The sequence below is a fragment of the Pteropus vampyrus genome, unplaced genomic scaffold, assembly GCF_000151845.1.
Source record: "Pteropus vampyrus isolate Shadow unplaced genomic scaffold, Pvam_2.0 Scaffold177, whole genome shotgun sequence".
Taxonomy (NCBI): Eukaryota; Metazoa; Chordata; class Mammalia; order Chiroptera; family Pteropodidae; genus Pteropus; species Pteropus vampyrus.
This window is the reverse complement of record NW_011888958.1, coordinates 1,240,518-1,257,396: the sequence shown is the minus strand read 5'-3', so window position 1 is coordinate 1,257,396 and position 16,879 is coordinate 1,240,518. Positions and strand designations below refer to the sequence as shown.

The 16,879-nt window shown below is 34.8% G+C and overlaps 1 protein-coding gene across 5 annotated transcripts in view; it reads left to right on the top strand.

The window, feature by feature from the left end:
* The window catches only part of YLPM1 (YLP motif containing 1), a 57,606-nt gene that overhangs the window by 30,134 nt on the left and 10,593 nt on the right, over window positions 1-16,879 (top strand). For 3 of the 5 annotated variants that reach the window (XR_002782946.1, XM_023537078.1, XM_023537079.1), the window contains exons 6-17: window positions 1,538-1,658; window positions 6,556-6,976; window positions 7,089-7,181; window positions 7,405-7,600; window positions 8,082-8,200; window positions 9,073-9,236; window positions 11,677-11,739; window positions 12,029-12,148; window positions 12,384-12,560; window positions 12,648-12,731; window positions 13,008-13,091; window positions 15,230-15,310. Coding sequence is in view for 3 of the 5 variants with exons in the window: in XM_023537078.1 (XP_023392846.1) it covers window positions 1,538-1,658; window positions 6,556-6,976; window positions 7,089-7,181; window positions 7,405-7,600; window positions 8,082-8,200; window positions 9,073-9,236; window positions 11,677-11,739; window positions 12,029-12,148; window positions 12,384-12,560; window positions 12,648-12,731; window positions 13,008-13,091; window positions 15,230-15,310 (1,723 nt within the window). In the remaining 2 variants the exon portion in view is untranslated. The remainder of the gene's footprint in view (window positions 1-1,537; window positions 1,659-6,555; window positions 6,977-7,088; window positions 7,182-7,404; window positions 7,601-8,081; window positions 8,201-9,072; window positions 9,237-11,676; window positions 11,740-12,028; window positions 12,149-12,383; window positions 12,561-12,647; window positions 12,732-13,007; window positions 13,092-15,229; window positions 15,311-16,879) is intronic. The other 2 variants (XR_896510.2, XM_011370863.2) reach the window with 1 other exon arrangement.

Genomic DNA, 16,879 nt, shown 5'->3' with positions numbered 1-16,879 from the left:
AACTCAGAATTCAAACCCAGTTTGTCCAACTCTAAAATCTATTTTGTTTTTGGAGAAGACCAAACTGATTGGTGTTGATAAGCTGCCAAGGTTTCTTTCCTTTTCTTTTTAAAATTTCCTTTCCATCCATTATCGCTTTGCATAGAAATGCTCAATAAAAGGTGCTTCTTCATTATCCTATTTTAAAAAGCTCTTTCTTAGGCAACATAAACATAATTAAAATATATGAAGCGATAGATAAGAGTGGTCATAGTTGAATATAAGTAAGGTATGTTGTGTTGGTATTAAGGCATGATTTACACAAGGCAGAAAATAATATGTATTTTTATATACTTTTCCCTTATTTTGTGTCCATTTGGGTCACTACACTTTACAAAGTGTAGAGAGAAAATTGTTAAAGGTTTGAAGAGATTGTAGTAGATGTTACATGTGTTTAAGGTGCACATCTTAAGGAAAAGTAAAAGGAATTTATTTGACCAGAGATTTAAAGAAAAACTTGAAGAGTTAAGTAATTACTCTTTAGGAATATGAAGTGTTATTTTTAAAGGTATAGACCAACAGTTGTTCTTACCATATACAGCAGTAGTCATAAACTAAAATGCCCATAAGAAGCAGACAGGTAATAAAAATGAGTAAAAGTGGGCCAGTATAACTCTACTGAGTGTGGTGAGAATTGTGGCCAACTGCTTCATCTAAAATGGGCAGCCATTATTCTACTCTGCTGATTGCTGGCATGTGGGAATGTAGGCCATTGTTACCAAATCTCTTTAAAATTTGCATTTCTATATGAAATACTTTGCTTTGTACATAATGGCAGCTAATTCAGATTTTGTAAATTGATGTGAAAGCCAAATTAAAAAAAACTTTCTAGGCCATCTTTGGCCCATTGGCCACCATTTTGCAACCTCTAGTCTAAAGAGTATTGAATAAAAAAAAAAGTAACAAGAGACCTTTTGGTTGGATAAAAGAAAAACATGACAAGTAGATGAGATATTAGAATAGACTAATGAGGCAGGTTGTAGAGCCTGTCTTGTAGATCAGTTTATAATTATAGGTCATAGATGACTTATCAGCCAGCTACATAAAGGCAAGAGAGTGTTACCTTTATATTTTCTTTGTTGACTTATATTTTCCTCTGTTGAAGCTAAGAATGGTTTACCTGAAAGCATCCTCAGATTGGAGCTGCTTTGTGAGCACTTTAGAGCAGTGGTCTCCAACCTTTTTGGCCAGGGACTATGAGAATCTAATGCCTGATGATCTGAGGTGGAGCTGAGGCAGTGATGCTAGCGCTGGGGAGCAGCTGCAAATACAAATGAAGCTTCGTTTACTGGCCTGCTGCTCACCTCCTGCTGTGTGGCCTAGTTCCTGATAGGCCACAGACCAGTACCGGTCCACAGCCCAGGGATTAGGGACCCCTATTGTAGACAGTTTTGGAACAAGATTTTTAGGTCTCTTTTTTTGGATTCTATATTAATTGTAGTCATCTAGGAATGGAATAGACACACCTTACGTACAATGGCAATTTTGTTTGTTACAGGGAACAGAAAGAACAGCTTCAGAAGATGAAAGACTTTGGGTCTGAGCCACAGATGCCTGATCACCTCCCACCCCAAGATTCAAGATTGCAAAATACATCTTCAAGACCTGGACTGTATCCGGTATGGAAAATGTGTGCTCAGAAAATGAAATGATTTCTGCTTTGTATATTTGTTTGTTCTTTGATCTTATTGTATTACAATAAGTATAAATTTCCTCTACAAAATATATACATTTTGGAAAAATAGAAAGCTAATAGTAATTGACTTTTGAAAATCTTGCTAAATATGGTCAAAAGTGTGATAGAAATGCTTTTTCCCCCAGGTTTTGATAAGTACACCAAGCACACCTGAACTATATGGCTTCATGTTCACAAAATTGTAGAATTTTTCTAATAATCCTTTTTGTTCAAATAGTCCTGTGTTCCATCTGGGCAGTGCAAGGGCTCCCCATGAGCCCTGCTCAGGCGAGCCTCTAGTCTCTCTACCTCTTTAAGCTACTAGTCCTTCAGCGAGGGAAGGGATCGAACATCATGCCCCTGTTCAGGCAGTAAAGACGGGTGTTTCTGTTCAAGACTTTTAAGTTCTCCATTTGTTTTGCTTTTGTTTTGTTGTATTTTTTTTTTTTTAAGCCAGTGATGAGCTTTAAAAATGTTATCATGCAAATAACTTTATTTCAACACAGTGAGAGAAAAAAACACTTGAATCATTTCATCAAATAACTCTCTTCCTTCTCATTGTTCCCTTTCATCCTGGTCTAACACAACACTTATAGTTGTTGACAACACTGACCACCATGATGTTGAATCCCAAATCATATCTCCCAACCTATGTATGTATGCATCCATCTGCTACAGAGTTTCTCTCTGTGGGCGTGTCTCCTGTCAAGTTCAGGTCATTCAAAATGGAGCTCATTATCATCTTCCATTAAACTTGTTCTCCTCACCATCACCTAGTCACCCAAACTTGAAACCTGAAATGCAACCTGCCTCTTTCCTCTGTCCTATCCTTTTATATTCAGTCATTCAGTTGATGGATTTCACTACCTTTTAAATATTGTTCAAATATTCTAGCCTCTACTTCCTCACAACTTCAGTTCTAGCTTTCATTAGTTCTTACCTAGATTATTGCAGAAGTATCTTAATTCATCTCTCTCCATTGCATTCCCCTCTGATCTGTTCTCCGTTCTGTTGCCAGTGATTATTTTATTTTTTGAATCAAATTAGGTATAATTTACATATAATAACATACTCGTTTTCAGCCCACCTATTTTAAGCCTACAGTTTGAGTTTTGTCAAATGTATACAAAAAAGATTTAAAAATTGTGTTTGCTTTGGCAGCATATATACTAAAAATGGAACAAAAGATAAATTCCCAACACCCTGAAAAGTTCTCTCATACCCCTACGCTCCACTTTAGGCAGCATTGTTGTGACTTACAGCCGAAATGGACATTTTAAAACAAATCTCACCATGTCACGCCCTGGCTTTAAAACTTTTCAGTATTCCCCCATTGCTTTCAGGATAAAATCTAGATTCCTTTGCATGGCCTTTTATGTTCTTCCTGTGTTGGCCCGACCTCTGCTTATCCTTACTTTCTACTCCACTCGCTTACACTCCACTTTCCTTCCATATGGAGCTTTTTACCATTCTGTGAGTGTGCCAGGCTCTTCTCCATGCTTTTGCACATGCATGTAGTTCTCTAAACCTAGAGTTTCTTTTCTTTCTCTTCCTATTTCCTTCACCAACTAGGTAATTCTCATTCATCTTTTTGAACTCAGCTCTGTACCTTCTTTTCTACTTAAAAGTAAGATAGTTGCCCTCACACGTACCTCTGACATCTCATATGGCCCTCTGTCATAGCCCTTATCGTATGGTATTTTGATTGCTTTCTTGTCTGTTTTTCCTTCTAAACTTTAAAGCCCATAAAGGTAGGAATTATTATTTTTTTTTTATCTTTGTATCTCTTAACAAATTGTAGAAACTCTAGATTATAGATCTCCATTTTTGTTTTATTCACTTAACAAATCATAAATATGTTTCCATACTGCCACATGCTTTATTATTTTTGATGCATACTTTATTAAAACTATTCCATTTCTGTTAGGCTTTTGTTCCTAATCTTTCACTTTTATTAATAGTATAACTTTAATGGATGTCTTTGTGTTAAATTCTTATTTTAGATAACTTCTTAAAAGTAATATTAGACGCCCAAAGTGGGATACTTCAGTTAAAGAATAAGGACAGTTTTAATGATTCTTGTAATATAGCCAATAGCTCTCTGAAATAGTTGTATACATCTATCCTATAACCTTGCAAGCATTAGCTACTTAATATTTTTGGTAAATTTAATAGTTCTAATAAAATATTTTAATACGTATTTTTGATAATTAGTGAACATGAGTATTTTTCCACATTTGTTAGTTATAGTTCTTATAAAAATTCTGTTTTTGTTCTTTACCAGTGTATCTGTTTGACTCTTAAGGTTTTTCTTTCTAATTTGTATTATCCTTCATATAATGCAGATAATCCTTCCTAATATAGATACTATAGGAGTATTTTGTTTCATTTTGTTTTTTACAAATGTTTATGTAGTATGAAGAAAACACTTTGTGTTTTCTTTGTAGGCATAGTCTCAAGTGTTCTTAAGATATTTAAAACATGTCTGGATAGCTGTACTCCAGACATGATAGCTTTGTCCTATATATGCATTTTCTAAACAGTTTAAAATGGCATAACCTAAAATTTACTTTTAGATGATAGCCATTTGTCTTTAACTCTAGCCTGCAGTGGCCTCTAATTAAATTAGGTTTTTTTTTACATTTTAGCCAAATCTATTTTGATACTCAAAGAACACAACCTATATATGAATAAGTACATAAGTTATGTGTATTGTTGGCTTTCCATGGTCTAAAATAGCCGTTGATGAAGAGCAAACAAACCAGAAACAGTGAGCTCAGAGAAATGGATAATGAGTGTTTGAATCAGGCTTGCAAAAATTAAAATGAAATTTGACAATTTGGTTTCTATACTGAGTAGATAGGCCCTATTTGCCAAGAGGTTCTACTATCTTCTTAAAATACATTTCTGTTGACATTTGTTGATTGCTTTGGAAAAAGGAATGTAAACATTGGACACAACAGTGGCACTCCTGGGGAAGATTACTGGATGTCCCATTTGGTTTCTTTGTTTTATTGTTTCCTGGTGCTCATGTTGTATGTTGATACCAGCATTACCACAAATTGCTATTGTCAACCAGATAACTAAATAGAAATGAGGAGGCTAGCTAGAGTTTGTTTCTCCCACTGCAAATTTGCTATTTTTGCAGAGGAGGTAGGTCACCAGAGTGGGAAGATAGTTTATAGCAGAGGTTCTTAACTAAGTGATAAACACCAGATTTACTCATGTAGGGTTTGGTTTTGTTTTTCTTTTAAACTAATGCCAGTATTTCATGCACAGAAATTCAGTAGGTTTGGGGTGGGCCTGAGACATTTATATCTAAGTGGCTAGCATGCTAGTTTTTCTGGAAGAAGAAAGAGTGGTACATTGGGAGAGTGGGTTATAGTGTTGAGGCAGTTTTTTCCCTTTTTAACCACTAATTGAGGTACAGTTTATATACCATATAATTTGCCCATTTTAAGTATGTAATTCAATGATTTTTACTAAATTTACTAAGTTGTACAGCCATCACCAAATCTAGTTTTAGAACATTTTCATCACCCCAGAAAGATCCCTTGTGCCAATTTGCAGTTAATCCTCATTCCTACCCCAAATACTCAAAGCAACAACCAATCCACTTTCTGTCACTACAGATTTGCCTTTGTGAGCATTTCATTTAAATGAAATCATACAATATGTGGTCTTTAGTGTCTGGCTTCTTATACTTAGCTAATGTTTTCATTTCTTCTTATACTTAGCTAATGTTTCCATATTGTAGCATGAGTCAGTACTTCATTTCTTTTTATTGCCAAGTAATAATCTATTGTATAGCTATACTGTGTTGTGTTTATCCATTCACTAGTTGACAGACATTTGGATTATTGAATAATCCTGCTATGAATATTTGTGTGCAAGTCTTTGGGTGGGCGTGTTTTTCTTAGATAGATACATGGGAATGGAATTGCTGAGTTTATGGTATATTTATGTTTAACTTTTTGAGAAACTGTTAAACCATTTTCCATACTGCCTGCAGCATGTTACATCCGTGTTAGTAGTCTAAGAGGGTTCTTATTTCTCTACATCCTTGTTGTCATTTGTTATTATCTGTGTTATTAATTATAGCCATTCTACTAAGTATGAAATGATATCTCATTGTGGTTTAAATTTGCATTTCCCTAATTACTTATTATGTTGAGCATCTTTTCATATGCTTATAGGGTGTTCATATCTTCTTTGGAGAAATATCTATTCAAATCTTTTCTCATTTTTAAGTTGTCTTATTAAGTTTGTAAGAGTTTTTATATTCTGAATATAAGTCCTTTATCAGATATGTGATTTGCATATGTAGTTGACCCTTGAACAACTTGGGCATTGGGGGCACGAGTCCCACCCTCCAGCCTCCACCCCTATATAGTTAAAAATTCACATATAACTTTTAATTTCCCCAAAATTTAAGTTGTCCTTTGGTATCTTATGGGGGGTTGGGGATGGGGTGTTCTAGGACTCCCCATGGATACCAAAATCTCCGAATCTATAGATCAATTCATCTAGTCATCCACCCCACCCCCAACACACACACACACACTTGCACCTGTGGACTCCCAACTGCGGATCAAAAACAGTACAGACATCTGTTGGGAAAAAAATTCATGTGTAAGTGGATTTACACGGTTAACACCTGAGTTGCTCAAGGGCCAGGTATATTTTCTCCTTATGGTGTATTTTAAAGCACAAAAAGTTTTCAATTTTCAGTCCAGTTTATCATATTTTTCTTTTATGGATTGAGAACCAGATTTTCATTTTCACTGATGTGCAAAAACGGTGGTATCCTCATCCACTAAGCTATTTACTCTGTTCTCCAGCCTCCAGGGTCCTATAGACCACCCCCTCCTATGGGTAAACCACCAGGTTCAATTGTAAGACCCTCTGCTCCACCAGTAAGATCATCTGTTCCTGTGACCAGGCCGCCTATCCCAATACCACCACCACCACCCCCTCCTCCTCCACCTCCACCTCCTCCTCCAGTGATAAAGCCACAAACTTCAGGTATGGAACAGGAACGCTGGGATGAAGATTCATTCTATGGCCTCTGGGATACAAATGATGAACAAGGACTGAATTCGGAATTTAAATCAGAAACTGCAACAATTTCATCTGCTCCAGTGTTACCACCCCCACCTGTTCACCCTTCCATTCCCCCTCCCGGCCCAATGCCTATGGGTATGCCACCAATGTCCAAACCACCACCAGTGCAGCAGACTGTTGATTATGGCCATGGCCGAGGTAAGTAATGGTGGCAAGTTTGTATTTGGGATTCTAAAGGAATTGTTGGCTTCAGCTTTGCATTCCTTAAGCTTCACCCTTACAATGTTTTATCCCTGATTTTGTTTACCAGATATATCCACTAATAAAGTTGAACAGATACCCTACGGAGAGAGAATAACTCTGCGCCCAGATCCACTACCTGAGAGATCAACTTTTGAGACAGGTAAGAGTCCCAGAGAGATTAGTATTTTTAAACCTTTAGGGCTTAATTATTACCCGATTGCCTTCTGGGAAGATTATCTGGGCCTCCCTTTAATATAGCTAACAGATTTGTGAGTTGAAATTAGGGCAACTGTTTATACTAGTTCTAAAGTTAAATTTGTACTTTTTTGCCTTCATTTCAGAAAAAGGGATATAGTTCTTATTTTGTACTAATTGTTTTGTAGAGCATGCAGGCCAACGCGATCGTTATGATAGAGACAGAGACCGTGAGCCTTATTTTGATCGCCAGAGTAATGTCATGGCAGATCATCGAGATTTCAAGAGAGATCGGGAGGCACATAGGGACCGCGACCGGGATCGTGGTGTTATTGACTATGACCGGGATCGATTTGACAGAGAACGCCGACCTCGAGATGATAGGTATGCTATGAAAAACATCTTTGCCAGGTGTGCAAATTACCATATACTTAAGTTCAGCAAAAGTCGGTATATCTAAAGGAAGTTTAGTAAATGACATATTCTTCTCATGTGTATAACTTGGAGAGGGAAGAGCAGTTCTGGACCAATTTTCAGGAAACAGATGCTTGAATTTTGCCAGCTTGAATTCCAGAGCATTAAATGGGGGAAGGAGATAGCCAGAAAGGAAAGGAAATTGTATTGTCAATAAAGGTACAATCATTACTTAATTAGTAGGCAAACAATTTATTTTTGCAACTTGTGAACTCTTTAGATGTGTATATGCAAGGAAGATCTAAATGGAAAAGCAAAGTCAAAGTATGAATGTTAACTATGTATAGTAATTACTCATAGAGAAAATTAAGCAGATAATGGTGTTGCATTATATGATAAAGACCTCCAATTATTTTTTGTTTACCATATCGCTTACTGTTAAACCTTCTAGGACTCAGTCATATCGAGATAAAAAAGACCATTCCTCGTCCAGAAGAGGGGGATTTGATCGGCCATCTTATGACCGAAAGCCTGATCGACCCGCCTACGAAGGACCATCTGTGTTTGGAGGTAGAGCCTTATTAGCTGTAAGAGTGTGGAGAATTTAAACTGGAAATGCTTTCCGTTGCAGATGTGGATTTAAACTTTCAGAGTAAAATGACCTTATAGAGATGGCAGCATTGTCATCAAAAATAGAAATGTAATTAATTAATGAAGTAAAACAAATAGCTTTTTATATTATTAAAGAAATTTTGGAAAATAGAAACAAAGTCACTTATAATCCCACTACCCACTAAATCACAACTATTATAATTTTATATATTTCCTCTCATTCTCCACATATATATTAATGAAGTTGTAAATCAAAGTATAAACACAATTTATCATTCTTGTTCCCATTGATATTGTGCCATATATATTTTTCTATATGTAAACTTATTATATTAATGCTCTGTAATATTCTATTGAGTCAATAAAATATAAAACCCTTATTATTGGACATTTAAGTTGATTTTAGTTTTCTGCTACTCTAAATTACACTTAAACTAGAAACTCTTAGCTGTTGATAAGATCAAGCTTCCCTAAGTTTGTGACTCTTGTTCTTAAAACTGTAAAGTGGAAGTTACAGACAGACTATAAGTCATACTTGGAACTATCCAGCAAAGTATGTTATTCTTCTGTGTCCTGTTGCTTAACTTTTTTCCTAAATTTAATACAAACAAAGGTGAATTTAGTATTTTTTAAAACATCCTGTTTGCCTGACATCATACCTAAATCTTTTCATTTTCTTGATTTCAATAGATTTACATTACTTAAACTTTCTCTAATTAAGGTTAAAAGTGCCCCCAAATTATTATGAGTTATATTATCTTAGGATGTGTGGAGAGGGTTAAAAATTTTAAGTAATTATTATATAAAAAGTGATTTTTTTTCAACTGCTGGAATCCTAGGAGAACGAAGAACTTACCCAGAGGAGCGAATGCCCTTGCCAGCTCCTTCACTTAGCCACCAGCCACCTCCAGCCCCACGGGTTGAGAAGAAGCCCGAGTCTAAAAATGTGGATGATATTTTGAAACCACCTGGCCGAGAGAGCAGACCTGAGAGAGTGAGTACTATGCAGTTGACTAGTTTTCCTGCGAATCAGAAGCTGATAAGAAATCTTTTTAATATCCTGAACATTCTTCTGTAACATTCGGATTCAAAGCATCTTACCATCTCCAAATCATCATATAATCTCAATAATTACCTACCCTATAGAATCTAAGAAGTTAGAGCTTAGTTGCTTGGCAAAAAAGAAAATAATTCATAAGAGCTCAATTAATTGCATTTTGAAGAAGGGAAAAGTAGATTTAGTTTGTGGATCACAAAAGAGGGAAAATTAGACGCAATTAGCTTATACTTATTTTCCTAGTGACCTACAAATGTATACTTAAGTTTATCTTATATTGCAGAATAATTAGATTTCATTTCAATAAACTAATACTAGAGATTTCCATCAGATATTTTGACTTTACACACACACACACATATATATACACACACGCATACATATATATGTATATGTGTATGTATACACACACATACATATATATATGTATGTATATGTGTGTGTCATTTTAAAATCTATTTCATTTGTTATAAGTATAGCTAATCCAGCTTTTTTCTGTGGTTGCTGTTTGCATGGTATATCTTTTTCCATCTTTTTATTCTCAATCTGTTTGTGTCTTTGAATCTAAAGTATGTCTCCTATAGACAACATATGATTGGACTTTTTTTTTTTATGCAGTCTAACAATTTCTACCTTTTAATTGCATTCTTTAATTCATTCACATTTAATATAGTATTGATATAGCTTGACTAATTCCATTTTTGGATTGTTCAATTGAATAGAAACTGAATTGATTTTGCATATTGGTCTTATATCTGGAAAACTGCTGAATTCATTTATTCTAATAGATTTTTAGTAGATTCCGTAGGATTTTCTATATACAAGATAATGGTGGTTTTACTTCTTCTTTTCCGATCTAGATGCCTTTTATTTCTTTTTCTTGCCTAGTTGCCCTGGCTAGAACCTCCAGTATGGTGTTAAACAGATGTGATGAGAGTAGACATCCTTGTTGTATTCCTGATCTTAAAGAGAAAACTTTCAGTTTTTCACCATTAAGTGTGATATTAATTGTGGGTTTTCAATAGATGCCCTTTATCAGGTTGAGAAGGTTCCCTTTCATTCTGGTTTGTTGAATGTTTTCCTCATGAATGGATGTTGGATTTTGTTGAATGCTTTTTCTGTGTTGATAAGATTTTTGTTTTTTATTGTATTGCATATGATTTTATTCTGTTGTATGTGATTTTTATTTTTTATTCTCTGATATGATATATTACATTAATTGCTCTTCAGATGTTAATTTACATCCCTGGGATAAATCTACTTGGTCATGGTGTGTAATTCTTTTTACATATTGCTGGATTCAGTTTGCTATTATTTTGTTGAGAATTTTTGCATTCGTATTCATAAGAGATATTGGTAGTTTTCTTGTGATATCTTTGTTTTGGTATCTGGTATCTGCCTGATTTGAAATACTGGCCTCATAAAATGAGTTGGGAATTGTACCTTCCTCTTCTGTTTTTTTGGAAGAATTTGTGAAGAGTTGGTATTCTTCTTTAAATATTTGTTAAAATTCAGTGATGTAGCCGTCTCCACCTGGGCTTTTCTTTGTGGGTAGTTTTCACTTGTCATATAGGTCTATTCAAATTGTCTGTTTCTTCGTGGGTTTGCTTTAGTAGTCTCTGTCCTTCCAGGGATTTGTCCATTTCATCTAAGTTATCTAACTTATTGGCATACAGTAGTTTATCGTGTTTTGTTGTAAACCTTTTTTTATTTCTGTAAGATTGGCAGTCATATCCCCTATTTCATTTTCGATTCTAATAATTTGAGTTTTCTCTTTTTTTCTTGGTCAGTCTAGCTAAAGGTTTGTCAATTTTGTTATTCTTTTCAATGAACCAGCTTTTGGTTCCATTGATTTTCTTTATTGTTTTTCTGTTCTCTGTTTTACTTTTGCTCTAATGTTTATTATTACCTTCTTTCTGCTTGCTTTAGGTTTAGTTTGTTCTTTTTCCGGTATTGTAAGGCAGAAGGTTAGATTATCAATTTGAGATCTTTCTTTTTTGTTAGTATAGGCATTTTTTATAGCTGTAAAGTTCTTTGTAAGCACTGCTTTAGCTGCATCCCATAAGTTGTGGTATGTTGTATCTTCATTTTTATTTAACTAAAAGTATTTTCTGATTTTTCTTTTGATTTCTTCTTTGACCCATTTGTTATTTAGGAGTATGGTGTTTAATTTTTGAATTTCCCCAATTTTTTCTGACTGCTAATTTCTAATTTTATTTTATTGTGATCAGAGACATACTTTGTATCATTTCTATCCTTTCAAATTAAAGTTTGCCTCATGGCATATCATGTGGTCTATCCTAGAGAAAGATTGTTAACTATAAATTTTCACTGTAAAAAAAATCTTCCGAGTGATTATTTTTTCATTGTGTTTCAGATTGTTGTTATAATGAGAGGATTGCCTGGCAGTGGAAAGACACATGTTGCAAAACTTATTCGAGTGAGTATGGGAAAGCCAAAGAATCAGTTGCTTTTGTTAGCCCCTTGCCTTCTTAGCAAGCAGCAGGATACTGATAAATATATTTCCCATTCGATCCATTCTAGTTGACCCATGTGGTATGTGCTGTCATATAAATTTTGATATTTTTAGGTAAATATTTTTGCCTCTGCTTGATTTGAAACCACCAGAGGATTGCATATTACTTAACCAAGAGAAGGAACTTTAGTGTGAACATTTATTAATTTATTCCATAAATTCTCTTTTACTTTTTCGACTATATGATTCTTAGGATAAGGAGGTAGAATTTGGAGGACCTGCACCCAGAGTTCTAAGCCTGGATGACTATTTCATCACTGAAGTAGAAAAAGAAGAAAAAGATCCAGATTCTGGAAAGAAAGTGAAAAAGAAGGTATGGTATAATCTCAGATTACATCCTGATTCATTGATAGTAGTAAAAAGAAAACATGTTCAGAAAGAAATGTGGCTTTTTTAAAGACAAAGACTTCTCTCTTTTTCGAAGACAAACTTAGTACTCAGGTGTGAAGAAACTACTACAAAGTCATCTCTATCCAGATGCTAAGCAGGGAAGAAGTTTAACGTGAGTCTTTGCTTTTGCTAACCATATCTCTTTTGGGGGATCTTAGGTAATGGAATATGAATATGAAGCTGAGATGGAGGAGACCTATCGCACCAGCATGTTCAAAACTTTCAAAAAGACTCTGGATGATGGCTTTTTCCCCTTCATCATCCTGGATGCCATCAATGACAGAGTTCGACATTTTGATCAGTTTTGGAGTGCAGCAAAAACCAAGGGATTTGAGGTATAGACCTAAAATAATTTTAGAGTACTTTGCGTTATCATGAAAGTGCTGTATTTGTTTGAGTAATCATTATTCATTCTTTCTTAGGTGTATTTGGCTGAAATGAGTGCAGATAACCAGACTTGTGGCAAAAGAAATATTCATGGAAGAAAGCTTAAAGAAATAAATAAGGTGATTTTTGGAAATATAGAAGGTGTTCTAAATTTCATTTAGGATGTATCATCACTGTTGTGTAGAAGTTTTTGTTTATCCTCTTCACTTTCGCAATATCTTTTCTGTCCGCTTTAGTAAATGTTTCTCTTCCTTTGTATCTAAGTGAAAGAGGTGGCCTAGCTCTTCCTGGAGCTAGCCTGTTAGACTTCACAGTATTAGTTAACTTGTCTTGGATGCTCAATTGGTCTTTGAGTAGTTTCCAGAGATAGCTTGACCTCCTGAATCTCTCAATAGATGGCTGATCACTGGGAAGCTGCACCTCGTCACATGATGCGTCTGGACATTCGTTCTTTGCTTCAAGATGCTGCTATTGAAGAGGTGAGTGTCTTTTGCTCAGAGGCAGTGCAAAAGTGACCTTTTTTCACCTTTTTTACTTTGAAAAGTTTTTTAACTATGGAAAAGTTGAATGAATAGTATAAGAAAACCTGTACAAATTTTATCGAGATTTGCCAATTAATATTTGCCACATTTTTCTCTATACAATTTCCTCTCACTCCTCCTTTTCTTCCTCCTCCTCCTCATTATTATTACTACTATTATCACTATTTTTGTGGAACCATTTGAAAGTTAAGTTGCACCCCTAAATATTTCAATGGTATCCCAAGAACAAGAGCATTCTCTTACAAAACTAGAAGTCTCGATGATCAAATTCAGGACATTTAACATGGATAAAATGCTATATTAAGTAATGTAAATTTCCTGAATTATCTCATATACAGTCCATATTAAGATTTCACCAGTTATTCCCATAATGGTGCTTCATAGCAATTTTTAAAAATCCAGGATCCAGTCCTTTAATATAAAAAAGAGTTTTTCAGCCCTGTCATTGTCATGAGAGACACAGAATTTTTGAAGAGTAAAGCTGGTTGTTTCGTAGAACACCCCTCAGTTTGGGTTTGTCTAATGTTTCCACGTGATTAGTTTTAGGTTAAACATCAGCAAGAATACTAAATAAGTGATGTATCCTCAGTGCATCATATCAGGAGCCAAATTATGTCAATTTATTTTATTATTGGTGATTTTAAATGTTGATGACTTGGTTCAGATGGAATCCATCAAATTTTTCTACCTTTTTCTCTTTGTCATAAGTAATCTGTAGGGGAATACTTTGAAACTGTTAATTTCTGTTCCCCAACAAATTTTTATTCATAGATAATTCTTGCCTAAATTATTAATTTGGTGGAAGTAAATCTTTATCAAAAAGGAGAGTTTTCTCTTTTAATCAGTTGTGTACATCTGTTTTATTCGATCTCCTATGAATGAGAATTGTCTATATTCAGTATTGTCATTGTATTTTTATGTGTTTTTACCTCCTATGCCACTCCTCTACCCATTTTCTTTTGGCTTCTGTTCAAGCATTCTCCAGAGACCCTCACCAAAGATTTCCATGACAGTAGACAATTCTCACTTCTCCTGGGGCTTAATTTTATAGCCACATATGACAAATTGACCACCACCTTGAAAACATTTTTCTCTTGGCTTCTTTGAGTCCACTTCCCCTGGTTTTCTTCTGGCCTCTCTGGTCATTTCTTTTCTGTCTCCTTTGCCGACTTTTCCTGCTACCCAGTCCTTAAATGTTGGAGTTCTTTAGGGCTCTGTTTTTATTTTACACATTCTATATAGGTAATCAATCTTTCCGGTAGTTCAGATTGCCACTTATGTGCCCTTAATATTAAATTGTAAAGACTGGAATATATTTTATCAATATCTTAATAACAGCCATATCTGAGTGGAAGTGAGTCTATCATTTTCCAAATTCTCTACCCAAAAAGACTTATTACCCTGGTATACCTCAAACTCAACCTACCCAATATGTAATTCATCTAAACCTGTTCCTCTTCTAGTATTCTCTATTTTAATAAACAGACCTACCAATCACTTTCGTGCTGAAACTATGACTTTATGTTATCCTTGACTCTTTATTCTCCATTATACCAATACTCAACCAACCCTGTTGCTCCACTGGGAAGTCTATAAGTTTTTTCACTTTTACCTTATAAATACCTTTCTAATCCATCTGCTCTGTTTGCACTGCTACCATTCTGGACCAAGCTACTATCGCTGTACTTTTCACTATATCCTTTCTTACATTTTGAAATTTGAATCATATGTTTTACTTAATTGGAAACTTGCTAAAGATTTTAAAAAGAAATCCTAGCAATTCATAGGCATGCAAAACAGATAACCATCAACTTAGGACAGATCATTATACTTCATAGGAAATTATAAAGATAGATATCCCAGGAAAATGAAAGGCAGGAATATTATTCTGTCTATTATCAGTTATGTTTCAAAGTTTAGGGTATTAAAAATTACTTAGTATGTAACAATGAGTCTGTGCTGTCTTGCTTTGGGCTACCATGGTCATTTCAGATCTCAATGAGGGATTCAACATTCTCCTAAATGTTAAATCAATCTTTTTTTTTTCTTTTTTTGTGGTTATTGGGGTGGTGTAGGTAGAGATGGAAGATTTTGATGCAAATATCGAAGAACAGAAGGAAGAAAAGAAAGATGCAGAAGAAGAGGAAAACGAACTGGTAGGAGACAGACCAACCACTTTGAACAAAGTGTCTCTTTATTAAAGTTCTTAGGGGTTTAAATTCAGATCTGTGGTCAGGTTTATTACGGTTGATATGCACCTTAATGGTAAAAGTTTCCGTAATTATCTTAAAGGAGACTTTTGGATACTTTTTATTTTTCCCCTGACCAAAAGAACCCTCTACTGTGTTATAAGAAAATTTTGAGAATGCTAAGCAACTTAACCTTGTACTCACTCATCTATTTGTGGATGACTTTAGGGGGGAGTCTACTTTTTAAGAAAATCAATTACATATGAAAGAGCATTCTTACATTCCAACAGGTTTGTGGCACAGCCTACCCAACATATGCATAATTGTCTCTTTGCTACAAGATTTCAAAATTGAGTTTCTGTCAATTGAGGCAGAAGAACTTATTGAATGAGGAGGCGGAGGGTTGCCACAGACTGCTGGATTTGTTCTTCTGCATTTTATTCTTTTAACTGATGGGGAAAATGATTCGATGTGTAGACAGTGCATTTTGCTTAAGCTGATTAGAGGCTTATGTAGTGTGGGTTCAAAGTTGCCCTGTACCTACTCTAAATACTTTCGATCACACCTCTTAGAGATGTTTGCCTTCTCCCGTCATTCATGAATATGTGACTTATATTTATGTTGCTTTTCAGTGTTTGCTAAATGAGGTTCAAAAATTAACAATTCCTGGGAATAGTGTTGCTTTTTAAATTCAAAATATTATTTGGTTTATTTAATATTTCAGCCTTTGCTAAAGCTGCTTCTCATATTTTGAAAATGTACAGATGGAGAACCCTGATTCTTACCCCCACTAGAGAATACAGACTCTTTAAGGAGTGGTCCTATTAAACCCATGTGTGATATAGAGGACTGTGGATAGAAACTGTGTTTATACAGAGATGGTGTTATCCTCTACATTCCTAGATTTCCTATGTGGATTAAAAAATAAGCTTGAAAGTTAATGGCATTTGAGTCTCAGTATGGTTTTTTTTTCATTACACAAAGTATTTTTCTTAATTAGGTTGTATTTTGACATATGTGATGTAAGATGTAGGCAGTAAATTCACTTAAAGGTCCACGCTGTTCTGATGTGGCTACTTGCAGCGTGTGTACAGAAAGTGACCATGTGAGAAGTCTATAATGTTAGGTCTTTGAAGATCCGTCTTCTTTTGTGGAGATTTCAATTCAGGATTTGGTTCATAATATCTGACTTGCTTAGGTAGAGATCAAAACTTAGAACTCTTAATTGAATGTACTATTATTTTTAAAAGTAAAACACACCGTAATACTATATTTTTACATCAGAAACATGGCAAGGAAGCCTTAGAACTCTACCCTGCTGGACTATCTCTTGTATTTCCAAGTGGCTTAACATTTTAAGCAGTGAGAAGATGATGTAGTTTTAAGTAACAACAGAGTGTTTCCAGCAAGAGGATGTTAATATACTCATTTTGCTTATATTTGTTTTAAAACTTCTCTTAACCCATTCAAAAATACAAAATCCAGATCTTCTACTATTGGGTTCTATTCCAAGAGTAAAAGATTCTTGGAGAATTT